This window comes from Lygodium microphyllum, chromosome 19 (genome assembly GCF_053477565.2).
Source record: "Lygodium microphyllum isolate KBCC chromosome 19, Lygodium_microphyllum_v1.1.10, whole genome shotgun sequence".
Lineage (NCBI taxonomy): Eukaryota > Viridiplantae > Streptophyta > Polypodiopsida > Schizaeales > Lygodiaceae > Lygodium > Lygodium microphyllum.
The window spans coordinates 68,276,584-68,294,769 of record NC_141153.1 but is presented as its reverse complement, the minus strand read 5'-3'; the positions used below and the strand labels follow the sequence as shown (position 1 = coordinate 68,294,769).

Below are 18,186 nucleotides of genomic sequence, written 5' to 3'. Positions count from 1 at the left end.
TTACTTCAAGGGCCTCAAGGTGTTTTGTGCTAGCAACCCAAAGATCTTGTCCCATTTTCTGCTTCATGTTTGCTTTGATAAGTTTCAGAATAGTTTCGGTCTCTGATGGAGCTCGAGTCACCTAAAGCAGTTGTTAAATGCAAGGTAAAGAAAAATCAGTAGGCAGTAAAACTTAAGAAATTCAAAGATTATCATTTGCATCCCCTGGTGAGTCAAAAAAAGATTGCAATATTGGCCCTGTACGTTCACATCTTTTGTTATTTACCTGTATGTTTGCAATATCTATGGTTTGATTTCTTTGTCTATCACCCACCAAGTCATCTTCTGACAAACCAGATGATCCAGCAGCTGTTTTTATTGTGTTCAGTCGCTTTTGACTGAGCACACGCTGCTGTGCAACGAAAGCATCTTCCAATGATACAACTTCACCAATATTTGCTGCGCTTGACTTCAATAAAAATAATCTATTTTCATACATCTGCAATCCAAAAGCCAGTTCTTAAGGATTAATCAACTATGCCTCAGATCGCCAACAACAAATGCGCGCACCCACAATAATCGAATTTTCTACATAGATTATGTTTGTCTGCAAACAAGCACAGCAATCAAGTTGTATACAAACACTACATTCGTCTGCACACATCTTCAACCACAGTATAAAATTGCATGCACACACGTGCAACTACATTTGATCAAATTGTCGACATAGTGTGTCTGTCTGCAAACATGATCCATAAGTGATTCAACCTGCAGACATGGCATGACACAAGCCATGCTACCATCAGAAAAAAGCGTAGAAGCATATCAAGCTGCTAAAGATGTGTAATAATCGCATAAAAATGCTCATCATTGGACCTGATCGGGGTGGTGAGCCTACTTATACAGCATTTTTACCCAGCCGTGTACTTTCATGGCATTCTTTAAAGAGCCTTCCCATCCATTGGAGAGGCAGTATTGCTAGAGAGACATGGTTCACATGGTGCTTCTTCATACTCTTTAATTATTGTACCATATGGAAGAGGCCTATGAGTAGATTTTGGTAGACAATATCAGGAGATGGTCGATGTTGAGCAGATCCATATTGTGGCTAGCTGCCGATGTCCAGGGTGGACTCTTACATGGCAAGTATGGTCATGCCTATTTGTGGGCACCACCATTGTACATACGTCAGTCACTCTTTTTCAGTATTTCAGTTTTCAACCTGGGGCCTTTTGGCACTCTGCCATATAGTTGTTCAATCTCATATTTCACTGTTCACTCATCTTTACACCTTCATGTTGTGCAATCCAAGCCTCATGGTAGAACGCCTCATCACTGACCGTGTTTGCTGTTGCAGCAGTGTCCAGCACTCCCATTATCCCTAGTAACTGTTCATGAATCATGGCAACAGGAGGCTCCATTTGCAGCAAATTTCTGACCTGCCCTGATCATGCCAGCATTCCAAATGCAGCTGACAACCATCTCAGCACAACCAGCATGGTATATGTGTACTTTGAAACCGAACTGCATTTTCTGGTGCAGCAGCAGGTGACACCATCTCAACCCTGCTTTTGTGCAGTTTTCATCTCCTTTTGCAACACTCCTCTCTCAGCCACCTTATTCTCCAGTCATTTTCATCTCACCCAATCTTAGAAGTGGTGTGCTTTGCTGCTGTAGGGTTGGGATCTTTTATGTGCACTAAGAGTTGGAGCTCCATGATTGTGCCATTCTTTTGTCTACAGAGAGACTGCTTTGGGCATTCAGAGACATTACTGAGCAAGGACACTCTTCAAATGCCTTCTGCAGTAGAAGCAGCACAACTATTTGGCAGAAGTTGAGACACATATACCAGCTATTCCTAGGGCAGAATAGCAAAAGATCATGGAGAATGTTTTGCCAGAGACAACCCACCGTACCAATTACATTTCCAGATGCTTGGCTCCATTATGGGAGACAATTGTCTGGTGTAATGGTACAGCCACCCGTGCAGCATCAAGAGGCCTGCAAACCAACATAGTGATCCTTCTTCACCAATGAGATGGTTAGAGAGGCAATCTACAACTACAAAATGTGAGAACATAGGATGAGAACGAAAGCACTTCTCACATGCTTCAGTTACATTGGCACCATATTGGCATGTATGTTCAATAGAGCAATATGCAAGGGATTGGTCAAACCATACTTTAGTCCCACTTTTAAGAGTGGTGACCCTTTGGACAAGACCATCATGATCAGTCAAACATTAGCCAAGATATACAAATCTACATTGGAGTAAGAGCTCAATACATGGAATGAGATCAAAGATAGGAGAGCATAGGAGTAGGCCACTTTCAGACATGGATGCACCACGCTGAGTTTTCCCCTTTAGACTCAGAGCACCAATCTAATGATTTTGCAGAAAGGAAAAAAACTCCACAAGGGACTCTTTATCCTGTCTTGGAAACTGGCATGGAGTACAAACCTTTCGTCTCTTTACCTCTCGCATCTCCATCCATACCATTCACTTCTCTACCTCGTTTATCTATGCCATTTACATCTCTACCTTCATTCACTCCTATGCAAGGTACGCAATTTAATACTTCACAATCTTTTAAGTCTACTTCCTCTTTTCTGCAAGATTTAGGTGATTCTCATGAAAGAGAGACCATGCAATCACCATATTGGTTCACAAGTCCAGAAGAAGATAGACTTTTGTTCATGAACTCAAAGAAAGTGATGAGTACAAAAGATTACTTCAACTAACTACAAGTTATTCCTCTTTTCCTTCAGTTTTTACATCTCAAAGTCATTTTGAAGTGGATGAAGCTTTTCTTTTATCATTTCAATTTAATGCATTTAATGGTCAAAAGGAATCAAAAATATTTCCCATAACTGGATCTACCAATCCATTCAATCTCCCACCCATCCTTCCATCTACTTCCACTCCACCTTCCTTTACATATCCATTTAAGTGCACCTCACATGTCTTCACACATCACATCGGGGGGTCCTTCACTCCTAGGCACAGCCTTTAGGACCTCATCTTTTCCTCAGCTAGGTAGTGTACCCATGATGGAGGCTTGTCCTCCCATTCACACACGTTTGGACTTATCACGGCCTAGAAATTCCACCCAACCATTACCAAGTGTGGATCAATTGGGACAATAGTTTGCCTCCATGGCATCACCTAGTGGACCTTCTGGCCATTTTGTTATGCCCCAGCTGACATTTGGACAGGGCTCACATATGCCTATGCCTACACCTCCACCAACACCTACATTCATGTTCCAATCCCTCCATATCAATCGCCACCCATTGGACACTTTCAGCCTATTTCTACCTACCTACCTCCTCCTTCTCCTCCTTATCGTCCACCACCTCCTAATCCTCCCCCTTATCCTTCTTATCCCACCTATTAAACACATCATAGTTCTTGCTCCTCATCAACCAAACATGCCTTCACTAATAAGACTCATTTTAACGGATCTAACTACTTGGCCCAATCTAATGAGACATGTCCTTGCCTCACAAAACCTATGGGATATTGTGCAGGGGTTGAAACCCCTATCAGAAGTGGATATAGAGATGGAAGCATGGAAAGCTCTTGTAATAAATTGCTGATGAACACAAGAGACAAAGAAAAGAGAAAGAGAAACACTACAAAACAAAAGAACACTGCACAAAGAACTCAGAAGCAAAGAGATACTCGGGAAATGGAATCCATATACCAAGATATGAGACAGTACAAAACCAGCATGAGTCACTGGCTGTAAAGTCATTGGCACTTGCTCCTCTCCCTCCACCAAAACCTATCAAATGCTGAATGACAAATAATGCATAATGACTATGGAGAAGGGACCTAAAACAATATGCAAAAATAATGTCATAAATGATGTCAAGTTGGCCAGCATTAAATGCCATTAACACCGTCAAAATAACAAATAAAAAATGCCCAAAATATCTAGAATGTGCCCAATCCTCTCTGGCATGCACAGACTCAGTCATGAACTGACATATCTACTAACACTCTCTCTCAGATCATGGGTGATATGATACAACAGAATATACAATGATAATGGCTCATCATAGTACATACAACAAGGACCACCAAAGTAGAACCATGGATACCCAAGCAATGAGTACACAAGTCACCACCAAGGTGCCTCGAAGAGAACCTAATGTCGATGTCAATTGTATCACCGCCTGAAAATAGAGAAGAATCATAGCAACTCTCAATATCTGTCAACAATGTCTCACAATAGCATACAAGACCAATCCTCATGTAAGCTTAGACTAGGAGCCACACCCATTTTGTCAAAGAACCAACTCATCATGAACTTGGATGTCAATCCCAGCTCCAGGATTTGAACTTTCCAGACTTCGATCGAGGTGTCACAGACGTCCCTCTCTAGAACCCATACACCTCTACACCTGTACAGACGAGTTCTAACTGCCACATCTCACCACCCTCTCACATTCCGCAATCGAAAGTTGAGAGGGATGACTGAATCATGTGGACTCGAAAGCAATAGAGGAAGGGGTAGTCAAGCCCTCCCCACGGTCTAAAGAAGTGGATTCCTGCCGCGCCTTGGACTTTCCCTTGGCCAGAGGATCAAAGTTGGAGTCCGAAGAAGAAGATGACTCGTCAAAGGAGTCCACATCCCGCTTCTTCTTCTTCTCCTTTTTCTTCCATAAGGCCATTAACTCCTTGAACTCCTTCCAAAAGTGTCCCTTCTTACCACAATGATAGCACTGAGACTTCTTCTTCTCCCGTCGTATGGCACCCCTCTCTACAACTCGAACATCTAAAGCACCTAGAGATAGCATCCTCACAAAAACCTAAAGTTGAACATAGCAAGTCTCCAACATAATACTTGTAGATGAGGAAATAATGTCATCAAGTTGACCATCAGGAGGAGATGCTGGAGGAGCCATGAGGAGGGAGATATAGAGAAGACGAAAAAAGACAAGGGATCTTCAGAGAGAATTGTATGCCAAAAATACAGACCCATAAGGATTGCACAAGTTCAAAGTAGTAAAGAAAGCACATAGAGAAAAGATCAACAATAACTAGAGTGTAGTGATGACAACATGACAATTGGATGCACATGAACCCTCTCTAAAGCTGAGCAATGTATCACAAAAGGAAAATACAAACCAAACACAGCCAAAAAATAGCCTAAAACCTATCGCCCAGCCCTACAAAGAAGCAAAAAGGCAAAATGCAGATGCTTATCAAGAAAACGTAGACAATAGCTGCATTAAATGCAGTCAACTTGCAGGAAAACAGGTCACCTCAGCTGGCTGTCCCCAAAACGCAGATTTGGAAGGATCAGTAACAGGTCTCCAGCCCTGAAACAACCCTAGAAATCTGTAAACGCAGATGGCAGACTGCAAAACGCTGAGAAAATAGAAGCAGAACAGGCCGCAAATTAGTAGGACAGGCTGCAAATCAGGCGTAGCAGTTAGAAACAGGTCAAATCAGCAGACGAAAAGTCAAAACTCGGACTTGTGACAGTGTAAAATAGCAACACGAACAATGATCCTACAATCTGATACCATGTCAAAAGTGGATGCAGTGATAGAAGCATGGAAAACTGTTATAATAGACTACTAAACACAAGAGACAAAGGAAAGAGAGAGAGAAACACTACAAAAAGAAAAGAACACTGTGCACAAAGAACTATGCCATAATTGATGTCGAGTCAACCAGCATTAAATGCTGGTCGGCCAGCATTAAATGCCATAAACACCATCAAAATGACAAATAAAAAATGCCTAAAATATCTAGAATGTGCTCAACCCTCTCTGGCATGCACAGACTCAGCCATGAATTGACATATTTGTTAACCACCCCAACCTGATCCTGCACTTATTCCATGCGAGGTGGTTTGCTCATGAAAAGCTAGCAATGTCTCCGCTATTGTCAAGCTGATGCAAGGCTTATTGCTTGAGTTTCATTCTCAACTTTAGCCTTTTGACTTAGCATCAAGCGTTTGACACACTTGACTATGTGGCTCAAGAGACCTGTCACATAAATCTTGACAATGAGCTCCAAAACTTTAAAATCATTGACCAAGATGACTTGAAAGTCAAATTAGCTGGGTATCGACGACTTCTCGCCAAGTTCTCTACCATGGGGGCTCCTAAGTCCTCTAATGATCAGGTATTCTTCCTTAACAAGCTCTCGTGGAAATATTTCAATTTTGTGCAACAAGTGATCTCACAACCTGCTATACCCACATTCTATAAATTTGAGTGTCAGCTATGCATTACACTCAATTGTTCGATCAATCTCATAGTATGACCTCCACAAAGGGGGCTCTTATTACTTCTTCTCAAAAGAGGCAGCAAGGGAAGGGCAAGCAAAACTAAAACTCAAATCAAAAACAAAAACAAAATCAAACTCAAAACCAAGCTAGTAAGACCCCAAAACTCTCAATCCTCTCTTAAATCGGAGTGGCAGAATGTACCTAAGAAGAATAGGTATTGTCAGCATTGTCGGCCACTTTGACAACAACTATCAATCAAAGGCAAGAGGCACGCTATCAAAAAGCTAAGACTCAAACCCCCACCTATCAGTCATGTAATGCCAAGCAAGGGAGACAAGGTGGTAGCAACCCCCAATAGGAGTAGTGGCAAGGCCAAATCCATAGTGCCACCAATGAGCCATCATAGCCTACATCGTTCTCAATGCCAAAAGGCATGTCTAACTGGTCTATAGAGGCCCACATCATCTTCATGGAGACATTTGAGGGTACGAGTCTCGTCCACATTTGCGAGTTGCCTCTTGACGAGGTTGCTGCAGAGGCCCACTCATCACAACCAAGTACTTCAGCTATTCCTTGGATTGTGGACAATGGAGCTACTCATCATATGACCCCCATCTCGGACATTTTCATCTCTCGAGCCCTTGAGCCGAGATAGTCAGCATTGGGTTTGTCAATTGGGACGAGCAGTTTTCTTCATAGCAACCACAATCGAGGTCCTAAACTCTCTAACTAGTTTAGTGATTGCTTGAGGTGAGGCATAGGCTAGCAGCCTATACCATATGACCTAGTTTCCTTCCAAAATTGACAACCAAGGACTCTTAAGTTCCACCATTTCGAGGCTTTAGCCACTACACATAAGCCTACGAGCACTAAGCGTCTCTAGCATTTTTGCTTAGGACATCTCAGATACAACTCTCTTTATGAGTTGTCCCGTCAACCTATGGTTGAGGGCCTTCCAAGCCTGAATCTATCTTAAGATATATGTAAAGCATGTAAACTCGAGAAGCGGCACCTTACCCCATTCCCTCAGTAGTCCACACATCAAGCCCAGGTGCCTCTTAGATTGATTCATGTTTATGTTTATGGGCCCACACTCACTGCTGCCTTGAACGGCACATAGTACTTTTTTACAATGGATGATCATTCTAGATACATGTGGATGTACTTTCTCAAGTTTTAGTTTGACACATTAACATAGTCTTTTACTTTGGTGTTGCTTGCTCATAATCAGACTGGTCATCATGGAAGATGCATGAGGAGTGAGAGTGGTAGCGAGTTCACCTCCCATGAGTTTTCCTAGTTTCTACAGGAGCATGGTATCTCTTGCCAACTCACCTCTACCAACTCCCCCTCTCAGCATGGAGTCATAGAGCATAGGAACCCGACCATCATGAATATGGCATGCTCTCGCAACCCTTGGCCTTAGAATCTCTCTCTCTCTCTTTTTTTTTTTTTCGTAAAGGGTAATTGTATTAATTACGAAAAAAATACAAGATTACTGGATTACAAGATACATGACGACAATACAAGTCATCATGTGAAGAGGTGCTAAGTACTACAAGTTACAATTTCATGGCAAGGATGCGGAGGAAATTGCCATATGCCAAGGACGGAAATCCTCTGTAGAGAGCAAATCAGAACGATGGAGAAGATCTAACTGCCAGTACAAGAGGCCCTTAAGCCTCACAATATGCCGCTGAACATTATGGGCGGAGTCAAATAGAAAAGCATTCCGAATCGTCCAGTTATGCCAACAGCCCCAGTATCGAAGAAAGTGATACATGAGCTTCATATGTGGCTGTGCGGGAGTAGGGTATTTGGGCCGGCCCAAAACCCAATCAAAGGGGTGCAGTGTGATGCCAACCACCCCTCGCCAAATCTCTCTCTCTCTCTCTCTCTCTCTCTCTCTCTCTCTCTCTCTCTCAAAATAAAGAGAATATCCACATCTCCAACCTACATATAAGAAATGTTAGAGGATCCTTCTTGCACATGGTTAGATCTAAAATCAAGGAGGATTATAGATAAACATAGTCATCATTTTAATGCATTGGAAATGACTAACCGATAAATACAATGTGGACCAATACAAACAAAGTTGAGAGGAAAAAAAAAACCCTATAACTTTTCTTTGAGTATTTTGACTCTTCGGTCAAATTCTCATGTCATGGTGTTTAGACTCAAGGCTACTACCATTGCATCTTTTACTGTTCTCCAACATTTGCTAGTTGGGTCTTCAAACTCTTCAACCTATCAACTATTGTTGCTACATATTCTCCAATTTCCATCTTTAGTCCATGGAGATCATTTTCAAACTTGTAATAGAGTGCTTATCTTTCATTCCAAATATGGTTTCCAAAGTGTGTCAAGCTTCATATGCACTTTTTGCTCCATCTACATGGTAAAAAATTTCATCTACAAGACTAGTTACAATAATCCCAAGTACTTGTTCATCCTTCTCCTTTTGCTCGGGAATCAGGAATTTATAGTCAAGATCCTCCTGCTTGAGTTTTGATCTTGTAGACACTCCATAGGAACTAGTTGAAGCTTGTTCTAGTTGATTTTGAGCTGAAGATATAACATGTCAAAGCTGCTTCTTCATGAGAAAACCCTTCATCTTGGCTTGCCAAGTATGAAGGACATTCCATCTAACTTCCTTGTCTTGGAATCCATTATGAAGCTTCAATAGATGAAAGAAAAGTGTGTATCTATTTAGAACAGCTCTCGGTCGGTTTGAAATGAAACCTTAGCAAACCCAACCTTGATAAGAAATGTTAAGAGGGAACACTTCCTCTCCTATAAGAATGGAGATCAAGTCTTTCTTCAAGGAGGCCATGAGGAGAAGAGAGGGCCTCCTACAAAGGTAGGAATTGGTTCACCTCATTCCCTGTGCTCTTTTTTGGTTACACTACTAGGCTAGGGAGTAGGATTCAAATGAGCACGATTAGTGCACAATCAGCAAACCACCTCTCATTGGCACAGACATGGCATCTCAAATCATTTCCAATCGGACTTTTGGAGTAGGCTGGATGATAGCCTTTGGCCTAGGAATATGTGGATATTAGCTCAAATATGCTTATCAATTGGCACTTGGCTAGAATATGGCCAGGACCCACTGGAACATGTGAGATGCGGTAAGCAAGAGAAGAGACAAATACACTGCCTATAGGATTGCCCTAGATCCGAAAAGATATGTAAGAAAGCCCCTCAATATGATCTTTCATGACACAACGAAGAACATAGTTGTGATTTGGGGGCTATAGCTTGGGTCATAGATAGAGGCCCAACATCTATATATGAGGATGTCCAGAGGAGCCTCTCTTTTCTTGTTATTGGGTGGCACCCAAGTAAAATTCCACTCTAGATTACTCACAGAAATAGTGGACTCAAGGACATTGTCACAGATTACTCATTATTGGATGGCATCTGAGTAAAATTCAACTCCAGATTACTCACAGAAATAGTGGACCCAAGGACATTGTCACAGATGGGAGCAGGTTGCCAGCATTATGGCTTCGTACATCTGGACAGCAAGGTGCATCCATGTTATAGACCTTTAGGATGTATCCAGAACAGAGACTCTTCCAAGGATCTGAATAGAGATCGTTCACAAACTACACCAAAGATAGGATAGGATACAGGGTAGCTCTAAGAGGAGGAGGAGGAGGAGGAAGAGAGATGCCTTCTTGCCCTGGGACTTGAACTTTTTTTCACACCACCCCTTACATAGTCTAGCACTATAGCCTACCAGACTGGTTGTCCACACAACCATTGTATTTATGACATACTCTATACAAGGTTCTTCATAGTCTGTATTTTACCTCAGGGAGATTTTCTCTAGGATGTATTAATAGAGCTTTCTCTTATTTATTTCTCTATAGACAATCATTATAAAGTTTCGACATACGAACTATTGAAAGAACAACTATCTTCTCTCTGAAAAACTCCATATGCACAAAAAATACACCTGAAAAGTCTTGTCCGTTTCACAATGAGCACACGAAGGTCCTTTCTGATTGTGATCACAAGTGGAGCAATTAACAGCTTGCTCCACATCCTTCGCACTTGGATTATCCATCAATTTGTCCATTTCCAACATTCGCTCTATAAGCCTTTCACGATGATGAGCTATGGCATCAAGTTCTCTGTTTACTATGTACTTCAGGCCACTTACATCACCAAAGCTGTCACAAGAAGTGTATGGCTTAGCATAGTCATCTCATTACAAGAATCAAGCAAAATGTATTTAATCATTGGCATTATTTCACTGAAATCCACATGAAAAACTGCTATACATCGGCAACTGTAAAGAAAAGGAGGATGAACGGATTGTATTTCCCAAAATCACACTCTATTCATGGAAAGACAGAGATTAGGAGATTATTCAATTGAACAGTTCATTTCAGAAAAATTGTTTGTCAAATGAGAGAGATTGACAGGTGGTTCAATTAAACAACTCATATTAGCCTCCCAAAAGCCACCTTAGTGCTAGGCTTGAAGCATTTTCATGCCCTCGCCTAGACAAAGCCAGTGCATCCTTCTGCAAAAGTGTATCCTTGATTTTACGCACTATATCCTTCCCCTGTCTGCTGCCACTTTGAATAATAGCAAGCGCATCCAACCACCAAGCACTTCCATGCATCTCTTCTATATCTTTTAGGAGTGTGCAAACCTGTCCGTGATACCACGAGTTAAGAACAAAACTAGCATCACTTCAGATGGAAAGTTCATTATAAGTACTGCCTTAACATAATAAGCAACCTGGTTATTTATACTTGTGTAGTCTTGCCTGGCAGCAGATAACTTTGTATAATAAAGAGCCATATACTTGCCCTTTATATCTCGACATTGCTGTTCTAGCAATCCATCCCGTAATGTTCTTGGAACATTGCATACAGGTGGAGCAATAGCTTCAGGAAGAGCAACATTTCTTTCATTAGCTGCATGATCCGTAAACATTGGATCACCTCTCTCTAACCTTTGGATTTTCCTTCCATGGAGTTCTGATACATCATCTGTATTATCTGCTGCACGCTTCTTTGACTGGTTATCAGTATTGCTACTTGCCACATCCTCTCTATTTAATGATTTTAGAACTTCATTCAGATTGTGAAGAATATGAAGTTTCTGCAGAGGATCCACATCAAAATCTTCAGCATTCTCTTCCATCAGTGACAAAGCTTCACGATAAATGTTTACTGCATGAGGAATATTTTGTTCAAGTATGGCCAGTGCAGCAAGCCCATTCAAGGCCCCAAGCAAGCTTCGCTGAGCCTCTTCACCTTCTGTTTTTGCTTTATCCAGTAGTACCTGCAGTAATTCCAAATAGTTGAAAAATGTATCAATTTGCACAACACCTGGCTTCTAGATGAACATGCATATCAAATATGCAGCAAGAATCTTAATGGAGTCCACTTTTACTTGCATATTCACATCTACTTGCATACAACTTGTTACGTGAAAGTAATCTCCAGTGCTCATGGAACATATTAAATAGCATCAGAACATAGACATAAAGTTCACACCTACTTGCATAAACCCTGATTACATGAAAGTGATATCAAGGGATCATGAAGTGGTAAGATTGTTTAAGAAGAAGCATCAAATTTTGAATGTGCAGCAGGATGCAGATATTTTCCTAAAACTGCAACAAAACGCTAGTTGTGCATTCACAGGCACATCCATTTGCAATCTACTTGTTTATTTGACACTGAGGGAAACCTTCAGAACTTCATCCATGGTCATAGGTGACTTCTGCAAGGAGCGTAATCCTGAACTCCCCACTTGAGGATGGCAACAAGCTTGGCGCAGACTGAGAAGAGGATGGATAACTTTCACAGCTTCTGAATGGGTAAGGACTCTGTTATTAGATGACTCCAGTCGATGATTTTCCCTAGTCCGAGGTGTTTCATCCATTATTTCAATTGCCTTTCTGGCACAACGATCGTGCTGCCGCCTGTAAAAATGAGCCTCCACAGGGGAAAAGTTCAACCAGGTAAGTGATTGTTCTTGTGGTGGCAAGTCTAACTCATGGCTAATGTGAGCTTTCGATGACCGCCACATGATCTTTTTGAGCAATTGGTGTGTAAAATGAATGGCTCCTGGAATGTTTTCCTGCATCCACATGTCAACCTTAGAGACAGAGAGGGAGAGGACGTGTGTGTGTGGGTGTGTGTGTGTGGGTGGGCGGGGGGGGGCATTGGGTTGTGGTGGGGGACACACACACACACAGCTAGCATACACTCAGAACTCCAAAGTAATACACAACAAATAAGGTAGTCCTGTACCTCATAAGGATCCTTTAAAACTTTTGACCACCAAAAGGAGTCACTGAAAGGTTGCACACCCAAAAACTTTAACAGCCCATAAAGATCATCAAGTCCTCGCTGGATAGGTGTCCCAGTTATACACCATCGAATTTCAGCATTTAAGCGCCTCGCCATTTCTGTAGCTCTCGCTGAATTGTTTTCAACCATTTGTGCTTCATCCAAGCACACTCTCCACCAATGCAATCGTGTCAAAGGTGTCGGCACAACTGGATACCTGGCATTATTCGGTCCTTATCAGATTTATACAGTTTTAGCACTTATCAAACTTCTGCAAAAACTGCAAGTTATACAAATCTATCCTTGCCCCCAACCGAAACACTCATGGCTGCTCCCTTCAAACTAAAGTAATAGAAGCCATTAATATTATTATCCCCTGAAATACACTCAAAGTAGCATAATGCTTGGATGAATAGGCAGGAGTTAATATGGAAGGACTTAAAATTGTGCTTATCGATTCCCCCTAATCTCTCACCACACACCCACCCTTTACTTCCCTCCCTGTAAATGCACTTATGTATATGCCCGGGCTCCGCCACCCCAATTTTCCCCTCCCTCCCACACCACTTGAATAAATAGTCAAGAGTAAATACAACTTTATCCTTGTGCTCATTTATTGCCCCCCCCCCCCCCCCGCCCCTTTTTATCTTCACTCCATCACTATAATTATGCTTATAGATCACACCTCTCTTTTTTTTTTTCGTAAAAGGTAATTATATTAATTACGAAAAAAAGTACAAGATTACATGATTACACGAGTACAAGAGACACGAGGGCCGTAGGCCAACGTGTGGGAAATCCCCGGACTAGTATACTAAAAAGGTTACACCAATCATGGCAAGGACCCAGAGGCAATTGCCAAATGCCAGGAATGCAAATCCTCCCGAGGGAGCAAGTCAGAGTGCCTGATGAGATCTAGCTGCCAATGCAAGAGCCCTTTAAGCCTTGCAATATGTCGCGGTACATTAGAGGCCGAATCAAAGAGAAAAGCATTTCGGGTGGTCCAAATGTGCCAGCATCCCCAGTATCTGAAAAAGTGAAATAAGATCTTCATATGTAACGTGGCGGTGTGGGATACTTTGGGCGCACAAAAACCCAATCGAAAGGAGTCAGTGAGGACCCCACCACTGCGCGCCAGATTTGCGACAAGAGTGACCAGATATTCTTGGCGAGCGGGCAAGAAAGAAAACGATGTCGGGCCGATTCCGCCGTAGTGGTGCAGAAGAAACAATTGCCATTCAAGATTCGACGCTTGGAAAGGGCCGAGGCAAGAGGAAGACCACCAATCATTACCCGCCACAGAAAGACCTTGCATTTGAAAGGTGCCTTATTCTGCCATCCCTCCATCAGCGTTGCCTGCCACCATGACAGTGATTTCCGCAGGCCCCAAACAGTATTAGCTTTCACACCCAGCCATTGGTGATCTTTAATGAGAAGATGATACACCTGATTAGTAGAGGCCTTTTCCAGACTCAACCGGCCTGCAAGGTCCCAGTCCTGCCAAGGGCGATCCATAGCCAGGGCAGGAAAGGGTTGCCTACCCTGAAGTTCCGACGAAAGCTTCCCCCATAAATCACGGTATCCGCGCGGGATCCTGAAAAGTCTCCTAGCAGTCCGAAACGATGCGAGGACATTGCGAGTAGCAAGGGTAGCATCCGCAATCGAAGTCACACCCAAACGGGCCATGCGGTTAAATCTCGGTCTGAGCTGATGTTTGTCTTCCCATGAAAGTAATCTCGATACTGCCAACAACTCCAGCTGAAAGGAGTTAGTATGCAAGCGGTCCCCCACTGGATGCCAACGGGCCTTTTGGAGCACCACTTTCCAAGAGCCGACCAAGTGCAGTAACAAAGAGGAAGAGGGACTGGAAAATCGAGAGTCAGCATTAAGGACATGCCACCATGAGGCCTGAAGCCGTGTGTTACCCTGGCGGAGCCCGCTGTCCTCAAGAAAATAACGGGCTATGATGGTCCACGGGTGATGATCCACACACATGGCACGAAAAAGAGACCAACGAAGAGCCAGCATATGAGTTTCTGCATCCAAAATAGCTCCACCACCCATGCGCTTAGGGGTACATGCATGTGACCATGAAATCCAGGAAATGCCTGCCTGCAGTGAATCTTTCTTCCATAGCATGAAACGAATGGGATGAGTGAGAGCCTTCAAAGTAGTGGGCGTCCATGGCAGTAATGGCAGGAAATACGTCAGCATTGGTAGCATAATTGTCTGAGCCACTTTGAGGCGGACATGGAACGGCCAGGCTTGCGACTTCCAATACATAAACTTCGCGGCCAGTTTTTGTGAAATCCACTCCAGCAGGTCCTTTGGCCGTACATCCACCCCCAATGTGTATCCAAGATGCCTGACAATGGAGCCACGGGAAACCACCTGGCCCTGTCAGCCTAATGACTGTAAATCAGGCTCCGTGCAACTAAGAATGGCTGACTTAAAGGCATTGATGCGAAGACCAGAGGCTTGACCAAAGAGTGTCCAAACATCTAATGCCTTGCGAATGTTATCCCTGTCCGCCTGCAAAATCATAAAGGAGTCATCAGCCAAAGATTGGCTAATGAAGTGCTGCCCCAAAGGAAGAGATAACCCTGCCAGCTGGGCAGAAGCCGCCATGGAGGATAACATTGAAAGGACCGGGTGAGTCGCCAAGGCAAAGAAAAGAGGACTCAAAGGGAAACCCTGTCTGACCGAGCGTGCAAGGACAAATGGCTCTGTAACCCCACCATTAAGCATAACTCTTGAAGAAGCCTCAGTACTAATGGTGTAGATCAATCGGGACATCCGGATACCAAAGCCCATAGCAGACATAAGATCTGCAAGGAAAGACCAGTCCACACAGTCAAACGCCTTTTCCAGGTCCAATTGAATCAAGACCACTTGCTGATTGGAGTGCCGCGCATAGTCAATAGCCATTTGCACATTTAAGATATTATGCAAAATGTTGCGGCCCTTAATGAAACCATATTGGAGAGGGTGCACAATAGCTGGAAGGTGCTTGTGAAGCCGATTTGCCAGCACTTTGGAAAAGATTTTATACATCGCGCCCATCAAGGAAATTGGTCTCCAGTGTTGCAGCTTTGACGGCGAAGGGACCTTGGGAATCAGTTTGATAAGGCCTTCTTTCCATGAAGAAGGCATGACCCCTGTTTCCCAAACCTGCTGAAACATGACCACCAATGGCTTTACCAACTGCGTGGCCGAGTGCTCAAAAAATTCATTAGTGAGACCATCCCAACCAGGACTTTTATCCTTAGGCAGGTGCAACAAAGCATCCATAACCTCCTCTTCGCAAATATCCGCCTCCAAAGTGGCTTGCATATCAAATGGAACCTGCTGGTGGACCAGATGATAGAAGACCGAGCGTGCATGCGTAACCTGGCTAGACGGCAAGGAAGAAGAACCAAAAAGATCCATAAAATAATTTCTGCACATATTGATAATGGTCTGCGGATCAGTGACCATGCGACCTTCCGAATCCTGGAGTCGAGTCATATTTTCGCGAGCCGGAGAAGCATGCAAGGCGCGAAAGAACTTATGAGACTGGCAGGCACTATCTTGCAATGTGTCAGTCAAGTTATGCAGCTTGGCCTGCTGATAAGATTTCAAGCTAAATACTTGAATAAGATGGGCCAAACGCCGCTCCAGTGACAACAGAAAATCATCATCTGGGGAGTCCAGGAGCAAGGAACGGACCAAGGCCAATAAGTCCTCTGCTGCATGTCGACGTCGGCGACAAAGAGAGGCATTATGAATCCCATACTGCCGAGCAACCCGCTGCACATTAGAGAGCAGGCGTGCAAACGAAGCCAAGCCCTCAGAGGCGAAGTCCAATAAGAACCTCTCAATCAACTGCTGCATATAACCCTGAAAAATTGGATGCTTCAAATAAGAGGAGTTGAAGCGTAAAGGGAGCTTATCCAGCAACAGCATAAAAGGTGCAATAGATTGTGCCCGCATCTCAAGCTGGAGGGGGAAATGATCCGACAACGCATATTGCTGCAAGACCTTCATCTCCAGCATCTCGGGAAGAAAATCATCCCCCTGCATGATATACATTCTGTCCAACCGCGACCAAGTGGTTGCATATTGTGCGGAATGAAAAGTAAAACCTGAAACAGAAGGGTGAAGCCACGACCAAAGATCTTGCTTAAGTACGTGCAAAGCAAAGGAGTTCCACACCCGGCTTTCTGGCGTATCCATTACCGAATGCCCTGAGGTGGACTGAGAAGAGTCAACACACATATTGAAATCTCCCATCAAAAACCCCCTGCGGCCAAGTGCCATGGAGCCCTGCAAAGTCGACCATAGATCCCGTCGGGATGCGGGATCATTGGGAGCATAGAGTCCCAGCAACCATAAAATCTCTCCTTCAAATAAGACTTCGATTACCAGAAAGCGGCCCTGCACATCATTTTTAACAAGAACAGGCTGGTATTTCTCATGGACAATCATCAGCACGCCCGAATAGTGCTTAGCATGTGTCCCTGCATAAAACAGACGGAATCCATGACAATCCACAACTTTTCCTGCCTCACCGTGACTTTTGTGCTCCACTGCACACAATACATCCCACTGCTTCTCATGCAAGACAGACCACATGGTATGTTGCTTATGGCGAGAGCAAATGCCTCGCACATTCCACGTGGCAATCTTCATATATTTTCAAAAAAGGAAGTCAGGAATGAGGCGCCTGTTGCCTCGATTGCACCTTTTCCACGAGGGCATCCAGGACACCCTCATCCAGAAAATCAGCCAATACTGCAAACGAATTCGGGCGACCTGCTTTAGAGGTAGAAGGGAAATCCACTGCCTTGGGAGTAGGGCGGGGATAACGCCTATCCCAAGGTGTAATCACATTACCTTTTGCATCAAACGCCAGCTTAGCAGGTGGGCCCTTGGGGCCCTCTGAATAGACTTTCCTTGAAGACGGATTACGGGGGGCGGACGGGGCCATAGTACGCACAGCCTGCTGTGAGGTGAGGACGTCTTTCCTGCGCGTGTACGTGCGCACGGAATCCGGGGAAGCATTAGGCCCAGGATCTGCCAGGCCTGCGTCCAACTTTTTACCTTTTTTGTGTCATGCCTCAATCCAGTCAGTGCTAGGAGAATCCAAACCCCGGACCTGTTGTTTGCCTTTATCCATGACAGTAGGTGGCTGAAGGGTCTCCTGTGTCGGGGCATCAAGCACCATGTCATCCTTGGGCTGCACAACCTGCGCCTCCTCAGAAGACAGTTGCCGTTCCGGGCATTCGGCCACAAAATGCCCTAATTTACCACATGAAAAGCAGTGTCCGGCAAAATTGCCCCATTTCAGGCGAAAATGCAAGGGATGCATACCAGAACAATTGAGGCGAAGCCACGCAGGCGTTTTCCTGGCCGTATCCCATAACATGCATAAACGGTTTCGGTTCATAGCCCTGAGGCTTGGGGGAACCAGCACTGTGCCCACAACCGCCATCGCATCCTTCAACAATGGCCAATATACCGCTGGACAATTTTCCACTTCCACCCACACCGGGCATTCTCGTTGAAGCAGACGCTGGAAGTCATCCATAGGGCGCCATGGTACCACATGGACCAAGCGGCGATCAAAGAATAGTGGCAACTTGGACAGGAGC

General features: G+C 43.9%; 1 protein-coding gene across 5 annotated transcripts in view; it reads right to left on the bottom strand.

Moving 5' to 3' along the window:
* LOC148019985 (RING-finger, DEAD-like helicase, PHD and SNF2 domain-containing protein) overlaps positions 1 to 18,186 on the bottom strand; it is a 129,885-nt gene that overhangs the window by 50,848 nt on the left and 60,851 nt on the right. For all 5 annotated transcript variants that reach the window (XM_087700229.1, XM_087700225.1, XM_087700227.1 and 2 more), the window contains 7 exons: positions 12,515 to 12,770; positions 11,949 to 12,341; positions 10,989 to 11,537; positions 10,709 to 10,899; positions 10,195 to 10,411; positions 266 to 478; positions 5 to 121 (listed from right to left, as the gene is read on the bottom strand). In XM_087700229.1, coding sequence (XP_087556355.1) covers positions 5 to 121; positions 266 to 478; positions 10,195 to 10,411; positions 10,709 to 10,899; positions 10,989 to 11,537; positions 11,949 to 12,341; positions 12,515 to 12,770 — 1,936 coding nt within the window. The remainder of the gene's footprint in view (positions 1 to 4; positions 122 to 265; positions 479 to 10,194; positions 10,412 to 10,708; positions 10,900 to 10,988; positions 11,538 to 11,948; positions 12,342 to 12,514; positions 12,771 to 18,186) is intronic.